Source organism: Punica granatum, chromosome 5 (genome assembly GCF_007655135.1).
Source record: "Punica granatum isolate Tunisia-2019 chromosome 5, ASM765513v2, whole genome shotgun sequence".
Taxonomy (NCBI): domain Eukaryota; kingdom Viridiplantae; phylum Streptophyta; class Magnoliopsida; order Myrtales; family Lythraceae; genus Punica; species Punica granatum.
Window position 1 is genome coordinate 9,826,225 of NC_045131.1, and position 17,849 is coordinate 9,844,073.

Here is a 17,849-nt window from a genome sequence, read left to right on the forward strand (position 1 = left end):
AGGATAGTTAGCGTTTACGGGGTGTTGTTTGACAAGTTTCTTCTTGTATAGTTCGTATTTTCCAATACGGATGGATGGATCGGTTTAGAGGAAGAGGATTTGGAAGGACCACGATACTGGTTAACAAAGAATGCTTACTTGTTTGTAACTCAACGAGAAATTACCCCATGGTATCATTTCAATGTACTAAATCCTAGTAATCATTCATATCATGCAATGAGACGTGATAAAAGCGCATATCGCATGATGTAGACCGCATATATTATCATCACTGGAGTATAGTCGACTTAGATCTGAGATTGAGGTATAACAAAATTCCGAAGATGAAAACCGGCCGGAACACAGCTGGAGATAGTACATTATAGTACGTGACTAAGTCAATTAACTCAATTCCAATTAGTTAAGCATAACAAAAACCCTAACAAGGGTTTGCCCTAAAGATACAAGAAACTCTGGTTGATTATCTCAACCGGAGAAACAGTACAGCAAAGCCCCATTCGGGAATAAACAAATGATGGTTGCCGGTCTCGGATCGGATCCATCCTTCTGTTTCCTCCGGCTGCAGCTCGATCAACCTGCAAGGTTTTCTCTTTACCTAGCTAATGCAACATAATGCGGCAAAAGGTCAAGTAAGCATAACAAGTAAGAGAATGAAATAATAAAATCACGATATCTGATATAACCTTCTGAAAACCTTCTCATTGCCACCCGAAAGACGTCATGCGCGCTCGATCGATGATGCCTCATCTTGCTTTGATACAGCGAGCCCGAGGCCCGCCGCCCTGGTCGGTGTATGAAGGAACGAGAACGATAGGCGAATTCATAAGTTCTGGAAACCTATGAGACTCGTCGCCACTCGTCCCACCGAACCAGGGAAAAACCAAGCACGCTCGCTAAGTCGGGCGGGGGATCGTTATATCAAAGCAAGACAGACATAATCGATGTCGCCGCAGGAACGAAATTGTCGTAACCACGAGGAATGAACTGGTGTATATGATGATGAAGAGGAAGCTGGGAGGGTTTGGTATGGGGATGTGATGGAAGAGGAGGGGGCTTGGCAGCTTCTTATATATAAGGAGGAGGAGGAGGAGGAGCCTAGCCGGCCAGCCAGCCAGCCATATATCTGATGTGATATGGGATCAGATTTTATTTCCGGAAACAGAGAGGCGGCGGCGTACGTGCGGTCTCCCGCCGTTGAAGAAGTGCTTTGTTTAGGGCATGACGGTATATATGCTGCCCAGTGAAATCTTCTGTCTTGCACCTAAAACCGTGACAGCTGATTGACAGAATTGCCCCCCAAACCTAAATAATGTGGGTGGACAGAGCAGAACAAACGCAAAGGCCTCTTCTCGTCAATTTGGGTATTGTGAATGGAAAAAATTCACGAGTGGAAAAGCTTTATCCATTAGTAAGCCACTTGGCCCAACCTTAGGTTAGTTGAGACCCATTGAATTTTCGAATATCATGTAATACATACCCAAAAAAAATAAATTCCATCCGTAGGAGCTGAGTCGGGCGAAGTCATTTGGTCGTGGTCCAGACTAATAAGCTTACTTATCCGAAAGGCCAATCCATATGAAAACATGTAAGAATTAAAAGTCCAAGTCCTAACTCGGCCCGGATAACTTGTTGGGACTTGCTCGTTCAGGCCATAGGTATATATGACTATTCGGCACATCAGATCTCAATATGGGCTTAAGTCATGAATAATATATGCAGATACGAAGATCCGGTGAATGCACATATGACCCACTTAGGTGCAGAGCTCAAGCATTAAATGGCCGATGCCAAACTCCCCAGGATATAGGACCTCGGGCAACAGTCCATATCTGATGCAGTGGAATGACAGAGGAACTGAAATTGCATTCATGTTCAGCTGTTCCTTCGAGGCATCGTTCTCGTGATCCATGATTCAACTGGTGACAAAAGTGTGTCCATATAACCGTAACTATCCCGCGAATGAAATGTTTCAAAGGATGTACACAAGCACACACACAGGATGAAGTAATAAACAGCTGCTTCTTTCTCTTGCCCAGTCAATTACAACCCGCAAAAATTCCGGAACATACAGAGCCAGAGCCACATATAATGTTGCACATTTATCATCACTTCTTATAAGAATGAATATTCCTATCTGAATGTTCTCTTCTACTTCGCCAGGGACTCGCATGTATGGAGACAAACCCAAAGCGAAGTAGAGAGAAGGACAAGAGCGGCAGATTCGTGGCCCCTGATAAAAAAAATGCCACCATCCCGTATCGTTCTTTGTTCTGCTATATATAGAACACAACTATTCTACCATTTTGATCTAAATAGAAATCGAGAGAAAAAAGTGATGGGGGCCAAAAAAGAATCATTTACCATCCCAAAACGAAGGCATATATTTCAGCCCAACTAGACACGCTATAGAGGGTACCCGACCGTGAGTTCCACTTGGAAGGGCTTCCTTCATCGTATTCTTTCTGCTTCTTGACCAACCCTGAGAAGAGTGGGACGAAAGAGACTCCAAAGTGGTCCCCGATTCTCCGCAGGCTTGAACTGTTGCCGATCACAATGCCAATGTCAGCCTCGAGCAGGCACAGCAAGTCGCCGACCGAGTCACCAATATAAACAGTTACATTCTTTTTGTCCTCATGGTTCCTTAAAATGTCCCGGAAAGCTTGGACCTTGTCAATTGGAGATTCCATGTTCTTAACAATCTCACCCGTTGATATAGAGTCATCAAAAGCCAACTCGTTTGCGTGTATATTCAGAACACTCAAGTCTCCTGCTCCAAAAACAGAAGAATATTAGAACAGCATATACAAACCTAAGTATAAAATGTTTCATCTCATAGTATATACTTCGTAAGTCTTAATGCAAATTCAATGAATATACATGACACGCCAGCAAGCAGTCTGATGATCTGCAATCAAATGTCCAACCAATGAATGTTTTCCCAGGAAAGAAAAGAAGGTTTCAACAAAAGAAAAAAATACTGGATAGCATTTCTGATAATTCCCAAAGTATCCCTCTGGTGCTCTCCATCCTGCAAGCGTAACATACTTGCCAGATTCTACCCCAATGCTGCCCGCCTCATGTGCATCTATGCATATTTTACTGGCGGTCACCACCTAAAACTTAAGCTTTTGTTTATCTTCAATTATTTTCAACCTTGTAAATAATCTCATGCTATTTCCTACCATGTCATAAATTAGCAAAGGAGGAAGGTTTAATTTTATCTTTTACTGGAATGCTCCAGGTGCATTGCAGGCACTCTGCGAAAGATGTAGCCATAATGTCTAAAAGGACGTGAGAAGGAGCCACTGAGCATGGTCAAAACTGGCATGGTGAAATCGAGATGTACCTGACAGAAGTGCTGATCTAATCAGGTCCCCACACCAGCAGTATGAAAGTACGTGGACATTGACATCTACATTTTCACTCTTAATGAGCTTCTGGAAAAAAGCAGTGCAGCCATCTTGAAGAATCAGCCGTTCTCCAGCTCGTTTTATGTCTTCAAGATTTAGACCCTTAAGAACCTCAGATTCAATTACTCGATCATTTGCTCTTTTCTCAAATTCTGCTAGCTGTTGAAGTGCTTCCACAAGAACTTCGTAACTAAATTGCTCAGCTGCAAGCCAGAAGAAAATGAAACCATCAAGATGATTGATGAGCCATGTCTGTCCCAAGCAAAATCATATACTAGTCGAATTCTGAAGGAACGGAATGACATTGACAAAACAAATTGAGAAAATTAAATTGCAATTCATTACCTTTTACGGAAGCCATAATGCTTTCCATGCATTGTTCATGTTCCTCTGTGTACTGTTTGGAGAGAATCTCCCATGTCTTCCTCAGATCAGATGAGGACATCCTAGTAATATGGCTCTCTGACAGAGGCTGATCTGATTTCGGAGCAGTCACAATGGCTATCTCCGCCAAAATGGCTGATGAATCAAGAACAGTGCAGGTCAGATCAAAGTCAGAGAACAACATCAGTCGATCTTCTGCAAAGGCAGGCTCTTTAATGAGAGGGACAGCAGTCGGCTGGGCAAGTGGTTGAGCATTAAAGAACTCTATTTCGAGTTTCATGGCTTGATGGTAGAGCTTTTCAATGATGTCAAGCTCTTCTCCTGTCAAAGAGACACTTAGTTTATCCAGCAAGTCTTCAGTGTGCACAGCCGATGCCTAAATGCAAAGAATAAAAGCATTGAGTTCTAGGAGTAAAAGCCTTTCCAGTATTATATCTTACACCGGCTCCTAATCAACTATGTCCCAAACTTCAGCCAAACTTGAAAAGGGAATTCATAGCTTAAGAGCATGACCAACCTGGAAACTTTCAGATGAATAAGTCTCAATCCACTTCTTGTAAGGGTGACTCTCCTCATTAGGATCTAGAAACGTCTGGAACTCCTTACCGAGAAAGGCGTACAATCTCATGCAAGGTGTCATGGCACCAAGTGTATAAGCTGCCACTTTAGTTTTTTCAAAGGGGGTTGCAAGTTTTCCTGGAGCTTTTAGTCCTTCAACCTTGCCAGAGGCTGTTGCCAGCAAAAAATCAGTATATCTAACAGTTGCAGGGTTGGGAGTACTCTCTGTGGTATCGCCTGAACCCCACTCCTGCATGACTCGTGAAGATAGAACACGAAAAGGAATTGAAATTATCGTGGAACGGAATATGTCATATGTATATATATATATATAAGTCATAGAAACAGAACCCAGATCATCCACAATTTCGTTAATAAGGCTCTAGCATGATGGAGAGAGCACTCATATATAATCAAGTGAGGACTATTAGTACCAATTAAACACTATCTTCTACTCGATCATGCACACTCCCTTGGAATCTAAAGTGTATATCTGGATACGCTAAACACGATGATTGGGATTACCTCTGCGAATGAATCATGCATTTTAAGCTCCTCTAAAACATCTTTTCTGAGCTGCAATATGACAGCTTTTTCATCGTCATCATCTGCACACACTTCCGCTAGCTCATACCTGATAAACAAAGGCAAATCATGCATCAATCGTTGCCCAAATCACTACTTTCGGCAGAATCATCCTCATGGTGTATATACAATAGAGGGAACTCCATGATAATCTGAATTCAATTCAAAAAATCCAAGCTTACCATTCAAACAAGACAGCAGCTAACAATCAGGAGCAGCAAGGATTACCGACAAGAGATCCAAAACACGACATTGAATGAGAAAACAAGAGAATGACATGAATTTACATAGTTCACGAGAGATGAATAAGCTATCCAATCTAACATTCCATAGAATCAGCTGAGTACGCATAACCTAAAGGTAAGCCGATCAATCGGATTGATTGAGCAAGTGAAAGAGTATGAACACTCACGCTTGAGCAAAGGCTTTGAGGAAGTAAACATCCTGAGCGATATAATGCCTGAAGGTTTCGAGCTTGAGGTTCCCCGAAGCCAAGCAGACCGCGAACGGAGTGTACATGGCGAAGACCGACTCCCTGCGGCACTTGATCCACAGCTTCTTAGCGAGGCCGACTTCGCTGTCGAGCGCCGCCAGGCTCGACAGGGAATCTGGCCTGGGGACCGCCATCGATGATCGCAGCTGAGATCGCAGGGCCGGAGGGTGGCCGAGGGCGGCTGAGCTGAATCGGCCGGATCGGAGGGAGCCGGATGTGGCTAGCTGGTGGAGGGAGAGAAGGCAGGGGACTGAGAGAGTGCGTTTGACTGGGGCGGAGGAGAAGAGGAGTGAGAGCATCAAAGAGGGCGAGGGGTGAGGGCGGCGGCGGCGGCGGCGGCTGCGGCGGTCAAAAAGAGGAGGGAAGGCGTCGTCGCGGTGGTGGGGGGGGGGGGGGGGGGGGGGGGAGAGGGCGGGGGTAAGGAAATTGTTTTCCTTTCCCTTTCTGTATTGCGCTTTATGGGCCCTTTTACGGCTTAGAAACATTTTTACTCATTTCATTCATTCATGAAATTAAAATTTTTTAAAAAATAATAATAATTTATTATTTATTTTTGACGGAAGGCCGAATTCGGAATTCCTCCGACTGCCAGAGGCGAAAGGAACGGCGGAGCTCTTCTTGATCGTCGTCTTCTCTCCGCCATTGGTGCGGGCTGCGGATGCTCCTCTGCTCCGTTACGGTGAGGATCCACTTCTCATGCCGGAATCTGCAGGCTTCCATCGCTAGCTTTTACCTGAAACCCAAGCCCCATTTCCGAATTCAAGTGGCTGGAAACCTGCAATGAGGTTCTATTTCTATGATTCTGCCTGGCTTCAATGGGATGATTGATTGGGGGGCTCCGTTTACCCTCAGTTGTCCAATCAATTGGTGGTGGCTGCGGGTCCGGTCGAGAGGAATCGATCTCGGGAGTTGAATTTGGTCTACATAGTTGGAATATACTGATTACTTGACTGTGCCATTTGAAAAGGGGTGTCCTGTGATGCGGGAGATAATCGAACTCGGGTTTCGACCTTACCCTATCACACAATGAACATCCTATATGTGAGGGCTGCATTCTTCTGAGAATAAAATTTCTGAAGCTGTGAAGATAATTGGTGAAGTATTAGAGGCTGCCAATGATCGAACATGGAATTCACCCCGATTCCTCCACCTACAACGCCTTGGTAAAATGGTTTACGCCGGCACTCAACATGAAAATGTCGGTGAGAATTCCAGTATGCATTGTATGTGCGGTTTTTATCGATGCAAAGAGGCTGAGAAACTATCATCTGCATTTGAAACAGACCGGAAAATGTTCCGGTGGATGCGCTCTGTAACTAGGGAATGGTTCACGAAGTGGAAAGTTGTACTCGACTAGGAGTCATGAGCCATAAGGAGATGGAGCCTAATGTCTTTGTGTACAAGTCATCATCGGGTGGCTACTCCAAACTGCATGGTTGATGCTAATAGATCGTATGAGTTGATGGCTGGGAGGGGTTTGTCACTTGATGTTGCCACCTACGACCTATTGATTCGGGGGTACTGCAAAGTTGAAAAGATTGCTGAAGCATTGATCCTACGGGAAAAAATATCCGAAGCAGTTCTGATTGATGGCTCGGAGAGTGCCGGGAAACTCCAATATGTGGAAGAGCTCTTTTGTTCTTCTAGTGAAAAGGGACTTCAACCTGATGTTTGGACGTTTAATTCACTGATTAAAGGTTTCGTATGAAAGATGCATTCCAGATGGTGTCTCTTACCATGTCCCAATTACCAGACTTCTGAGAATCAGTGAAAAGTTAAGAGCTCGTGCAAATTTTTCGGTAGGTGGTTGGAGAGGGCATCTCCCGGTATATATCGACTGGGAAGTTGCTAAGAGGTGTACTTTATTTGATGCATCACACCTAAGATGAAAAGCTGGAGGATCAAAGATGTTACTCATGCAATGACATTGTTTCAACCAGTCGAGGATGAAGATCACACGCAAACTAAAGTTCCCGGTGTCCCCATCGATGTCCAGTGAGCTCCTTGAAGAAATGGGAGAGGCGATTGTGCGACTCAGAATTACTAATATGCGTTATAATCGGAGCGTCGATCGAGTCATTAGAGTGTTTTCACGGAATGAGTTTACGGTATCTGCACCCTCATGAATGCAGTATTGCTTGAGATAAACACCTTTGTGCCATCAACGTCTTCGTGATGTCGAAATACTAACTATGATCATCGACAAAGCTTTATCCAATCTATCGACGGTCTCGGACTGAATAACGAACCGAACAATTTCTGATCCAACGCTTCCACAACAATTGGAAGAGAAATTTGTTGTCGACAAACGTTGTGGTTATAACGACATCAGAAGCTAACTTCCAAAACTGCCTGAGCCTCAAAAAAATCGCGGCGACTGGCTGAAACTGAAGACTGAAGAAGAAAAGAAAGAGCTTCAGCTTCTGCCTTCTGCAACAAAAATGGCGTCCCTTCTTTCCTCTCATCTCCTGGCCAATCTCTCTTCATCTTCCCCACTTCTCTTCCACCCATATCCCCATTTTGCCTCTAATGTCGTCTCGATTAAACATGTCCCTCGTAGCAGGAAACCCAACTTGTCTAAATCCCTCACTGTCCCATTTGCAGTAACGGAATCGGATTCTCCGAAATTCATTGAACCCAACTCCCAGACCCTTCTTCAAGAACTAGCTGTAAGCTCGAAATTTCACTACTTTTCTATGATTGCTGCTTCTTTTATGCATGATCTATTGTGGGTAACTTTCATTTCTTTGAAATTGCAGAAAAGTTTTGATCTTCCTTCAGACTACTTTGCGCAGTTGCCTCGCGACATTCGGTTAGATGTGAGTTTGATTTTTTATGTGTAAATTAAATTAGAATATTTTTCGGCTTTCTCATCACAATCACAAATAGTGATTATTATCCTGTTTGTCCAATTTTCTGATTGTCGGGTTGATTCGATTTTGTTGGATTGAGAGATTTCTGGCCATGTTTATCCTTTTCTTTGTATGTGGTGTAGCTTAATGATGCTGCTTTTGATCTTTCGAAGGGACCTGTGATCGACGAGGTTAGTGCCATTTGCCTCACATTTGTTTCAGTTGGTTCCAAAGCTGAATTTGTGTTCTCAGTATTCAAGTCTCATCGCACCAAAATTTGTCAAATTGCTTTAAGACAAATCGTTACCGTGACATGATCGCATAAATGGAACTTTTTTTCCCCCCCCTTTTTCCTCTTCTTGCTGTTAGTGTGGTGAGGAGCTGGGAAATATACTGCTGAACTTATCCAGAGCATGGGAGAAGGCAGATACGTCAACTTCTCGAGCTCTAGCAGGCAAGCTCCCTCTACTGGAGAGCTCTCTAACAAACAACTCTAAATCAGGTACTGAGAAAAGAAAATCATTTGTAATACTTACGTAGATGATGTGCACATCCTCAGGGGTTTTGCCACGAGGCTTATGTTTATGTATATGATGGTTTAGCATTTGGCAGGCGTTTAGTGTCTGCTGGAAGGAAGTTTCAGTCCATGGGACAGTACGGGGAAGGTGAACTCGCAACGGTATCTTGTACAACTAAGAAGTGATGCAGATTTCTTTTTTATTGCAAATGGATGGTAGAAAGCGATATATTGTCTTTTACACGATATGCTTTCTTAGTCCTTTTAATCAGCAAGACACATCAATATACTTAATTACTGACTCCTTTTAAATTAGGCTTTTTGTTAAGGTTTTCCTGATTTTTCATGGTATTAGAGTTCTGTGCTGTCTGATCAACGGAGCTTTCCTTGATTTGTGAAATTTGGGAGTACGCAAATATTTCAAAATGTCGAATTAATATTACCGTGAAGCAATTTGAGACAAAAGCATGCAAATCCTTGAAAGGACACTTAATTGGATTTTCACAGCTCTTAAGAAACTTCTCTATTAAATTATGGCTTAGCTAATGTGGAGATACTGTTGAAAATTTATGTTAGATTGCGAAGGTGATGATTGCAGCAGGGAAGAGCTTGACTTCAGTCCCAGTATCCGATACACCAACTGAAAAACCCAACGTCGAAGCTCGAATGTTCAAGGTTTGATTGTTTGGACCCTTTCCTATTTTGACTGAGCCAAATGTTAGGAATTTACTGAATCAAGAGAACACGTCAAAGTGCAGTTTGGAGAACTCCAGGTTGAAATTACTTCAGATAAAGCCAACATTGGAGCTGCAATCAGTTTGGCATTCGGGTAAGCCCTTACTTCAACTACATCAAGGGTCGAGATAACAACAATAAGTTTTTCCTAATTTACCAAATTTTGAATGTAGGGCTCTTTCATGGGGTCTTACTCAGGGCATCCAAAACATTCCAGAAAGCTCCTTGCAGTATGCAAATGATAATGCCTTGCTACTTGCAAAGGTTTGTAACAGTTTCTCCGATGCTTCGTATGATTCTCTTTTCTTGGTGGACCTATGTCACATACATAGTATTGGTAGGGATTTTATCATGGGATTGCCGTAGAAGGTCTTACTGCATTATAACGTGTAAGGGAATTTCTGTTTCACTCCTCCATGCTGTGCATAATCAGAGTGGATTCACTAAGGCGGAAATTATCTTCTGTGCAGTCTTTAAGGGGTGCCCTCCTTGCACTTGGATACTCATCTACCTTATTATCTGGATTTACATCTGTCGGTCTTCTTTTGCTCGGACAGCAACTCAAGTCTGAGAGGAAGTGAGCTTCTCCCCTGATGAGTGTAAAGGATCTTGAGGTATTGATTCTCGTCGGTAGAAAGTCACCGGATTGTACAGAATCTTTGTGATTATTTACGATAGTGTCTTTAACGGTATAGGAGAGTCCATCTGGCAACCCGACTATGTGGAGTATACCGCTGTTTCTCAAACAATGTTGAGAAAACCCGGGATTCTTGAACTTGTCAAGCAAACAGTATGATAGACATCATCTTCCCTGCAGATTTAACATTCTGTGGACCGCTACATGATTCTCCGTGAATTTTTTAGTGCATCTCAGTGACATTGAGCATTGAACATTTCCTTAATGTAGTTTAGTGTCATGTTACGTACGAGCTTTCGGCATCATATCATGGGTTGGTTCATTGTAGCTGTCCGCTGTTTAATTACAATCGGATAGACCCTCATGTAATACTTTACTCTGCTGACAACTTCATAACTTGAATATTCTATCAGATTCCCTGCTCAGACAAGTAAAGAATCTTCACATGTGGGGGTTAAGTCTTAATCTAATACCAGGAGCATGAGCCCTCCCAGGTTCCTACCCTGATACGAGAAAATGTTATTCTTTATCATGATTTTTGTCTTTGCGGAAATCGGGTCTTATATTCTAGTCATGCTCGCCAAATTGATCTTCTGTCCCCTCCCGAGGCATTCGCTTCTCAATTGATCAACAACATGGTGCCTATAAAATTGCGTGTGTTTCAAGAATCAGTCGGATAAGATTTTCCGATGCCTCGTATTTAAAAGAATATTTTGACTTTTTCATGTTTATATATATGTCATATTCAAAAGCTGATTGTCCCTGGATGTTGACTTTTTCTATTGCTGCGTCATTACTGCGTCGAATCACATAAAGGACGACGGCACATGGATCCGTACTAATTTCAACGCTTCACTATACTCATTGAATATTTTCTCCTACGCTAATACTATTACAGTCAAACTTGCAGATTTTTCAATTTTTATTTTTAGTTTTCTTAATAATAAATATTTAATTGGGATAAAAATCATATAAAGAGGTGTATATATAAAAGAATAAACTAGTTTAATTATTATTTTCTTTGTATGCACTCAAATATCCAAAAGTTAACGAATTCCTATTTAAATCTAGTCGATTCACTAATGGACTCTCTTAATCATAATTATTGTGGTATCGATTTTGTTACCTCTCGAGCACTTCGAGTTTTCAACTAGTTCTATATAGATCTGTTTTCAACTAAAAACAATATTAATGAATCTAAGAGACTCTTTGCATCTTATATGATGGGAATGTGGCCGAAGATCCGCCAAAGGAAAGGTTCGTCATGAGATATTGTCCGCTTTAGACCTGACTTGCACAACTTTTGCCCTGAAAAGCGCCTATCGAGAGAAAGATCTTAGTTTTATAAAGAGGTCACGACCCATGTCTCTATCTAATGTGGGATTATGATACCTCATCATAGCCCTCGAGAGACAAGGGCTTGGGAAGTTGAGCTCACGGCTATCTTTCCACAGACGGTACCAATGATGAGAATGCGACCCAAAATCTGTACCATGGAGAGGTTAGCTAAGATATATTGTCTGCTTTGAATATGATCTGCGTTGGTTTGCTTTTAAAAGGTCTTCTTGGGATAAATGGATATCTTGTAAAGGTCAAGACTCTTGTCCCTCTCTAATGTAGAATTGAGGCACCTCATCATAAGCCCCCGAGAGACAAGACTTGGAAACTTGAACGCATGGCTATGCTCTCACAGATGGGGACAATGATGAGGGTGCGACCCAATATCGGCACCATGAAAAGGCTCGCCAAGAGACATTGGCCGTTTTGTGACTAGTCTGAACAATTTTGTCCATAAAAAGTACTTTTTGGAAGAATGGAGTAATTTGTTCTTACAGAGAGGTGAAAACCCGAATGGAGTAGTTTGTTTTTACAGAGAGGTGAAAATCCGTATCTCCTTACAATGGGAGATTGAGATACCTTATCTCATATATATATATATATATATATATATAATACACAGCTTAATTAAATATTTATTGCTTGGTTCGCAACTGGGAATTTTTTATGAATAATTGTTCCGTGGATGACATATTGGCAGGGAGCTTTCTTGTAAGATACAAGACCTTCTAAGATCATCGTGTTCAAATCGTTATATGAAATTTCTAAGTCGGGACGTGAATTCTGATGGGCGCAGCCTTTCTTTGGGTTGTCGTCATCGCAATTCACAATTGTACCAAATTTCAAGTCGAAACTGTGACGATTATGAAAATGGTACATGTCATTATTATATTTATGACATCACATAATACCTTAAGTCTTCGGATCCTAACCACTTTAAGGGCATTTTGTTATTTAATTCAAACTAGGGAATATAGTCCGTGCCTTGCCGCGAGTCCTAAAATTATCTTAAATAATTTGTTAGATAGATGTAATATCAAGAAATTATGAAAAACTATATATTTAGTCCTATAAGTTTAGATGTCTTTCTATTTTTGTCATTTTTCTTAGTTTTTTATCGTTGAAATCATATATCTTTAAATGCTTTTCTATTTTAGTCATTTTTATTTTTCTTGATTTGTTTTCTTCTTATACATTTGATTACTTTTATATTTTTGCCTTTTTATCATATTTTTTTCAGAGAAGATTTTAGCTTTGGGTCATCAACTTTTTAAGTTATTCTTTTTTATCCTAATTCTTTCTTGTTCAATTTTTCTTAATATTAAACATTTTGTTTCTCATACTTCTATCCCTTAAATTTCCATAAAAATGCACACACAACATTTTGAAATTTATAAAAAATTTATTATTTAAAATCCAAAAACAAAAAAATCGATCGAAATATACTTTGAAAGGGAGGATGGTAAATTGAGAAGGAGAGAGACAATAGTAGACGGTACGGGACGAAGGCGGGCACCAACACCCTAAGGAAGGTCACCTTAGACCTATACCTCCATCCATGATTACAATTTTCAATATCATTCTTTGCATCAAGATTTATCATGTCATTGCATAGTGTGTCACTATCGACCTCATAGGTGTGATTCGTGTCTATTGAACCACAATCGTCTTAATTTTTCATGTATTTTTCCATTTCTTAACTCGCAAATTTAAGTACGGATACTCTCAACTCAAACTGTCACTACCTCTGCCAAGATTACCTGCGACGTAAACGCTTGCCCCTGCTCATTCTCTCGAGTAGGTTCACGATTTTCGTTTTATTGTTTTGATATATTTTGTTTTATTTTTTTAAATTAAAATAATAATCTTTTAAAATTTAAAAATACCGTGTAGCCATTTTATGAGAATTCGAGGGGTAGAAGTATAAGAAACAAAAAAATCTAATATTAAGAAATATTGAACAAAATAAAAGAATTAGGATAAAAAGTAATTTTAAAAGGTTGAGGACCAAAGTTAAAATCTTCTCTAATAAAAAAATGTGGTAAAAGGATGAAAATAGAAAAGTAATCAAAAGCATTGGACAAAAATAAATTAAGAAAAAGGAAAAGGACTTAAATCGAAAATTATTCAAAGGCATATGATCTAAACGATAAAAAATTAGAAAAATGATGAAAATAGAAAAGCATCTAAACGTAAAGGACCACATGTATAGTTTTCACATATTTCTTCTACCTGTTTATTTTAAAATAATTATAATATCTTATGGCCATAGATCTGGAGTATTCATGAGTTTTTCAAGAATAAACTCCTCATTGTAAAAAACTATCGTTATTATCTTCAATTAATCTAATTATATAAAATTAAATATTTGAAAATGATCAAAACATAATGTGGTGGTAATTTTTAGTACAAACGAGCAGTACATCATAGTAAGTCTATTTTTTTTCTTTTTACAGATACAAAGATTTTACAAATTATGTATCTAGACAATACAAAAAATAAAATTATATTTATAATTCTATATTACCTTTAAATATGTTCTTTTTATAGAGACTCATTCAAATTTATGAAATTTTTTTGAATATATTAATGTCATGATCGTTATTTAATCATTTTTTTATTGAATTTTCTATTGATACTAAACTTGAATTTGAGATATTTATTAAAAAAATTTACAATTTATTATTGCAATTCAATTAAGTTTATTCTATATATTTTTATATAAAAATATTTAATGAGGGATAAATCTTTTGGCACATGTTTGATCTAAAATTTTAAGTTAACATATGATAGAACTCATTCCTCTTATGTGTCAGTGTTTTCTTCTTAATTTTTAAATGCAAGTTTTAGCTTATAACTCAATTGCGTCTATATATTTATATGTATTCATATTATCATATATGATATTATTATTTTTATTTCATAAAGTGTGTCTTGAATGCCTTAAATGGATTAATTGTTAAGTTTAAAGTAAGTAGTTTTGTTCATAAAAGAAAGGTATGAAATGAGATTTGAAATTTGGAGAATAATATTAAGTAAAAGAGAACATGATGTACTTTAAGATAATGAAAATACTCACATAGCATGAAAAATAAATTAATAACGAAATTAATTTTCATCTTTGGATCTTCTCGTATGGATAAAAGGAAGAAAAAAAGGCATAGCAATTCACTGACCTTACAAATTTGTTGTGGTTGAAGTTCATCATCCTTGCCGAAAGGTCTGGTTTCACTTGTACGACATTGACCTTGACATTGACTTACTTAGGATGGATGGATGGATGGATGGATGGATGGATGTACGCATTAAGAGAAATAGACGGGACAACTACAAGAAGAAGAAGAAGAAAGAAGAAGAAGAAGAAGAAGAAGAAGAGTACTCCTGTCCCGGGACCATCCCACCCAGCGCAAGCAAAGGGCGAGAGCGAGATAATATATCGGAGGCGAGGAGACGACTCAGAAGAGTCAGAGTCAGCCTTGTATTTGTCCTGTCCTATCTTTTCCTGCAAACAAACAAACCAACCTGGCTCCTTCTGACATAACAACGAGCAACCAAAATACTTTCAATTTAAAAATTTTGGTACTTTAATTTAAACATATATTTCAGTTCAACCATGAAGGGCATTTACTTCAATACTTTAGTCTAAGCATTTAACATTTTAATTTAGTATTTCTATTATGCGATGATGAAAAACATAAAACGCTAAATTATTAAACATATAAATCGAAAGTATCCGATGTATACATATAACTCAATGTTATGTTAGAATTTCTCGTCAATCTGTTCATTTTGTTCTTTTACACTGCATCAAAAATAAATTAATAGTAATAACCTTCTGTAAATTAGGATATTCTTGCAAATTAACTTTTTTTTTATGGAAAGTATAACTCTGTAAATTAGTGTCCCATGTTTGTTAACTTATTATACTTTCCTTATTTTGAAGGATGTTTTCCCCATTTCATAAGCTTGTATCCCGTATACACTATATATATATATATATATATATATCTAATTAACTAATATTAATGGTAATTTGGGCTTTTCAAATTTAATCGATTCTCCCCGTAATAATATAAATTAATCAATTTTCATATGGTATCAGAACTAATCTATGAAACATCTTCTTTTTTTTATAAGGATACATTTTTTTCGGTAAGAATTAACAGAATTATCTTAATTTACAGGAAAAATATCTCACCAAATTCAATCTACCCCTAGTATATTCTTTTTCTACAGCTCAGCATAGCGTCTCCGAAGATTTCGTGATTGACATTACCAGCATCTTTTAATTAAAAGATTAGTCAATAATTAAATTAGCCAAAATAAATATACGTATACATAATTTTAAAAGTCCACCCTTTCCATTTGTTTGAGTCAATGCCAGGGGAAATCCAACGGCCGAAAATCGAACCCTCCTTTCTTTTTCTTTTTTTTTTTCCCTATATAAGCACAGCGTCTGTGGAGCTCTTCGTTTCAATGTATAGTTTGAAGTTTTCGCTTCGTGTAGATTAACGATAAAAAAGAGAGCAATCGAAACATGGCTAACTTCACCTGCTCAGCCGATGATCTGAACCTTCTCGGTGGCTCAGCGGCCAATAACGCCACCGTCACCTTCCTCTGTGGCCGCCTGGCCTCAATCTCGGACCAGTTCAAGGCCACCAGCTATGCGGTGGACAACACCTACCTCCTCTTCTCGGCCTACCTCGTGTTCGCCATGCAGCTCGGGTTCGCCATGCTGTGCGCGGGCTCGGTCCGGGCCAAGAACACCATGAACATCATGCTCACCAACGTCCTGGATGCGGCTGCGGGTGGCCTCTCCTATTACCTCTTTGGCTATGCTTTTGCCTTCGGTGAGCCCTCCAATGGCTTCATTGGCCGCCACTTCTTTGGCCTGAAAGACTACCCTGCGTCTACCGGCGACTACAGCCTCTTCCTCTACCAGTGGGCCTTTGCTATAGCCAGCGCCGGGATTACGAGCGGCTCCATAGCTGAGAGGACCCAGTTCGTGGCTTATCTTATTTACTCCTCCTTCTTGACCGGGTTCGTCTACCCGGTGACCTCGCACTGGTTCTGGCCTGCCAGCGGATGGGCCAGCCCGTTTAAGACCGAGGACCGCTTGTTTGGATCTGGCGCGATCGACTTTGCAGGATCCGGGGTTGTGCACATGGTTGGCGGCATAGCTGGTCTGTGGGGAGCCCTCATAGAAGGACCGCGTATCGGCCGGTTCGATCATGCTGGCCGGACGGTGGCCCTGCGTGGCCACAGTGCGTCCCTCGTGGTGCTGGGCACGTTCATGCTGTGGTTCGGGTGGTACGGGTTCAACCCGGGCTCATTCCTCACAATACTCAAAACCTACGGCACCTCACAAAGCTTCTATGGCCAGTGGAGCGCGGTCGGGCGTACGGCCGTGACCACCACGTTAGCGGGGTCAACTGCCGCCCTGACCACCCTGTTCAGTAAGCGCCTTATGTCAGGCCACTGGAGTGTCATCGATGTCTGCAATGGCCTACTGGGGGGATTCGCAGCCATAACCTCGGGATGCTCCGTGGTGGAGCCATGGGCGGCGGTCGTCTGCGGGTTCGTGGCCGCGTGGGTCCTCATCGGGTGTAACAAGCTCGCCGAGAAGCTGCACTTCGACGACCCACTGGAGGCGGCCCAGCTCCACGGCGGGTGCGGGGCCTGGGGCCTGATATTCACCGGGCTGTTTGCACGGGGGAGATACGTGGACGAAGTGTATGGGGCCCCGACCCAGAGGCCACACGGGCTGTTCATGGGCGGCGGAGGGAAGCTGCTGGCGGCCCAAATCATACAGATCCTGGTGATATTGGGGTGGGTCAGTGCAACAATGGGCCCGCTCTTCTATGGCCTTCACAAGCTGAAGCTGTTGAGGATATCAAGGGATGATGAGATGGAAGGGATGGACCTCACTAGGCATGGTGGCTTTGCTTATGCCTACCAGGACGAAGGTGGTGATCACACAATCTATAACAAGGGTGCTAAGTCGAATTTCAACAAGACCGCCGGAAGCATCGAGCCGACTAGTCCAAGTCCACCTAATGCAGGCAATCTCCAGTCCGTCTAATTATAGATGCTTGAAAGATGCTCGTTTGGGTAAAATACGTTGATTTCTTACTTTTTTTTTTGAAATCTTTTATGTGCTCGAATTTGTATAATTTGTGCTGTAAGGGTGTGATGTAAACTTAGAATCCGACAATATATTTGCCAGCCGTTTAATTTCATTTTGTGTTCCATTTTCTTGTCCGATCATATTATATTCCGTCAAATTTCTTTACGTAAGTTACATTTAGTAAAAAGCTATAGCAATTGTTACTTGCTGATC

General features: G+C 40.7%; 3 protein-coding genes and 1 long non-coding RNA gene across 7 annotated transcripts; 2 read left to right on the forward strand and 2 right to left on the reverse strand.

Moving 5' to 3' along the window:
- Positions 1-299: 299 nt before the first annotated feature.
- On the reverse strand, positions 300-1,209 carry LOC116207060. Its single transcript, XR_004156849.1, has 2 exons — positions 684-1,209; positions 300-599 (listed from the first exon to the last, which is right to left on the reverse strand). It is a non-coding gene; the product is annotated as an uncharacterized LOC116207060 (long non-coding RNA).
- Positions 1,210-2,000: 791 nt separating this feature from the next.
- LOC116209314 (bifunctional TH2 protein, mitochondrial) lies at positions 2,001-14,807 on the reverse strand. 3 transcript variants are annotated; one of them, XM_031542917.1, is made up of 6 exons: positions 14,686-14,807; positions 4,878-4,986; positions 4,312-4,602; positions 3,756-4,170; positions 3,347-3,613; positions 2,001-2,767 (listed from the first exon to the last, which is right to left on the reverse strand). In XM_031542917.1, exons 1-6 carry the CDS (start codon positions 14,715-14,717, stop codon positions 2,358-2,360), a joined length of 1,524 nt encoding a protein of 507 aa, XP_031398777.1. In that variant the 5' UTR covers positions 14,718-14,807; the 3' UTR covers positions 2,001-2,357. The 3 variants fall into 3 exon arrangements, with proteins under 3 accessions (XP_031398777.1, XP_031398776.1, XP_031398778.1); XM_031542916.1 differs by lacking the exon at positions 14,686-14,807 and adding an exon at positions 5,350-5,828; XM_031542918.1 differs by lacking the exon at positions 14,686-14,807 and adding an exon at positions 5,120-5,137.
- Positions 6,015-10,596, forward strand: LOC116209317. Of its 2 annotated transcripts, XM_031542923.1 has the most exons (10): positions 6,015-8,099; positions 8,190-8,249; positions 8,426-8,473; positions 8,652-8,784; positions 8,885-8,961; positions 9,376-9,474; positions 9,558-9,628; positions 9,708-9,798; positions 10,005-10,148; positions 10,230-10,596. In XM_031542923.1, the coding sequence occupies exons 1-9, from the start codon at positions 7,872-7,874 to the stop codon at positions 10,113-10,115; spliced, it is 918 nt and encodes a 305-aa protein (XP_031398783.1). In that variant the 5' UTR covers positions 6,015-7,871; the 3' UTR covers positions 10,116-10,148; positions 10,230-10,596. The 2 variants fall into 2 exon arrangements, with proteins under 2 accessions (XP_031398783.1, XP_031398782.1); XM_031542922.1 differs by having other exon boundaries at positions 10,005-10,596.
- Positions 14,808-15,976: 1,169 nt separating the features above from the next.
- LOC116209315 (ammonium transporter 1 member 1-like) lies at positions 15,977-17,760 on the forward strand. Its single transcript, XM_031542919.1, has one exon. The coding sequence runs from the start codon at positions 16,047-16,049 to the stop codon at positions 17,589-17,591; it is 1,545 nt and encodes a 514-aa protein (XP_031398779.1). The 5' UTR covers positions 15,977-16,046; the 3' UTR covers positions 17,592-17,760.
- The last annotated feature ends 89 nt before the right edge of the window (positions 17,761-17,849 follow it).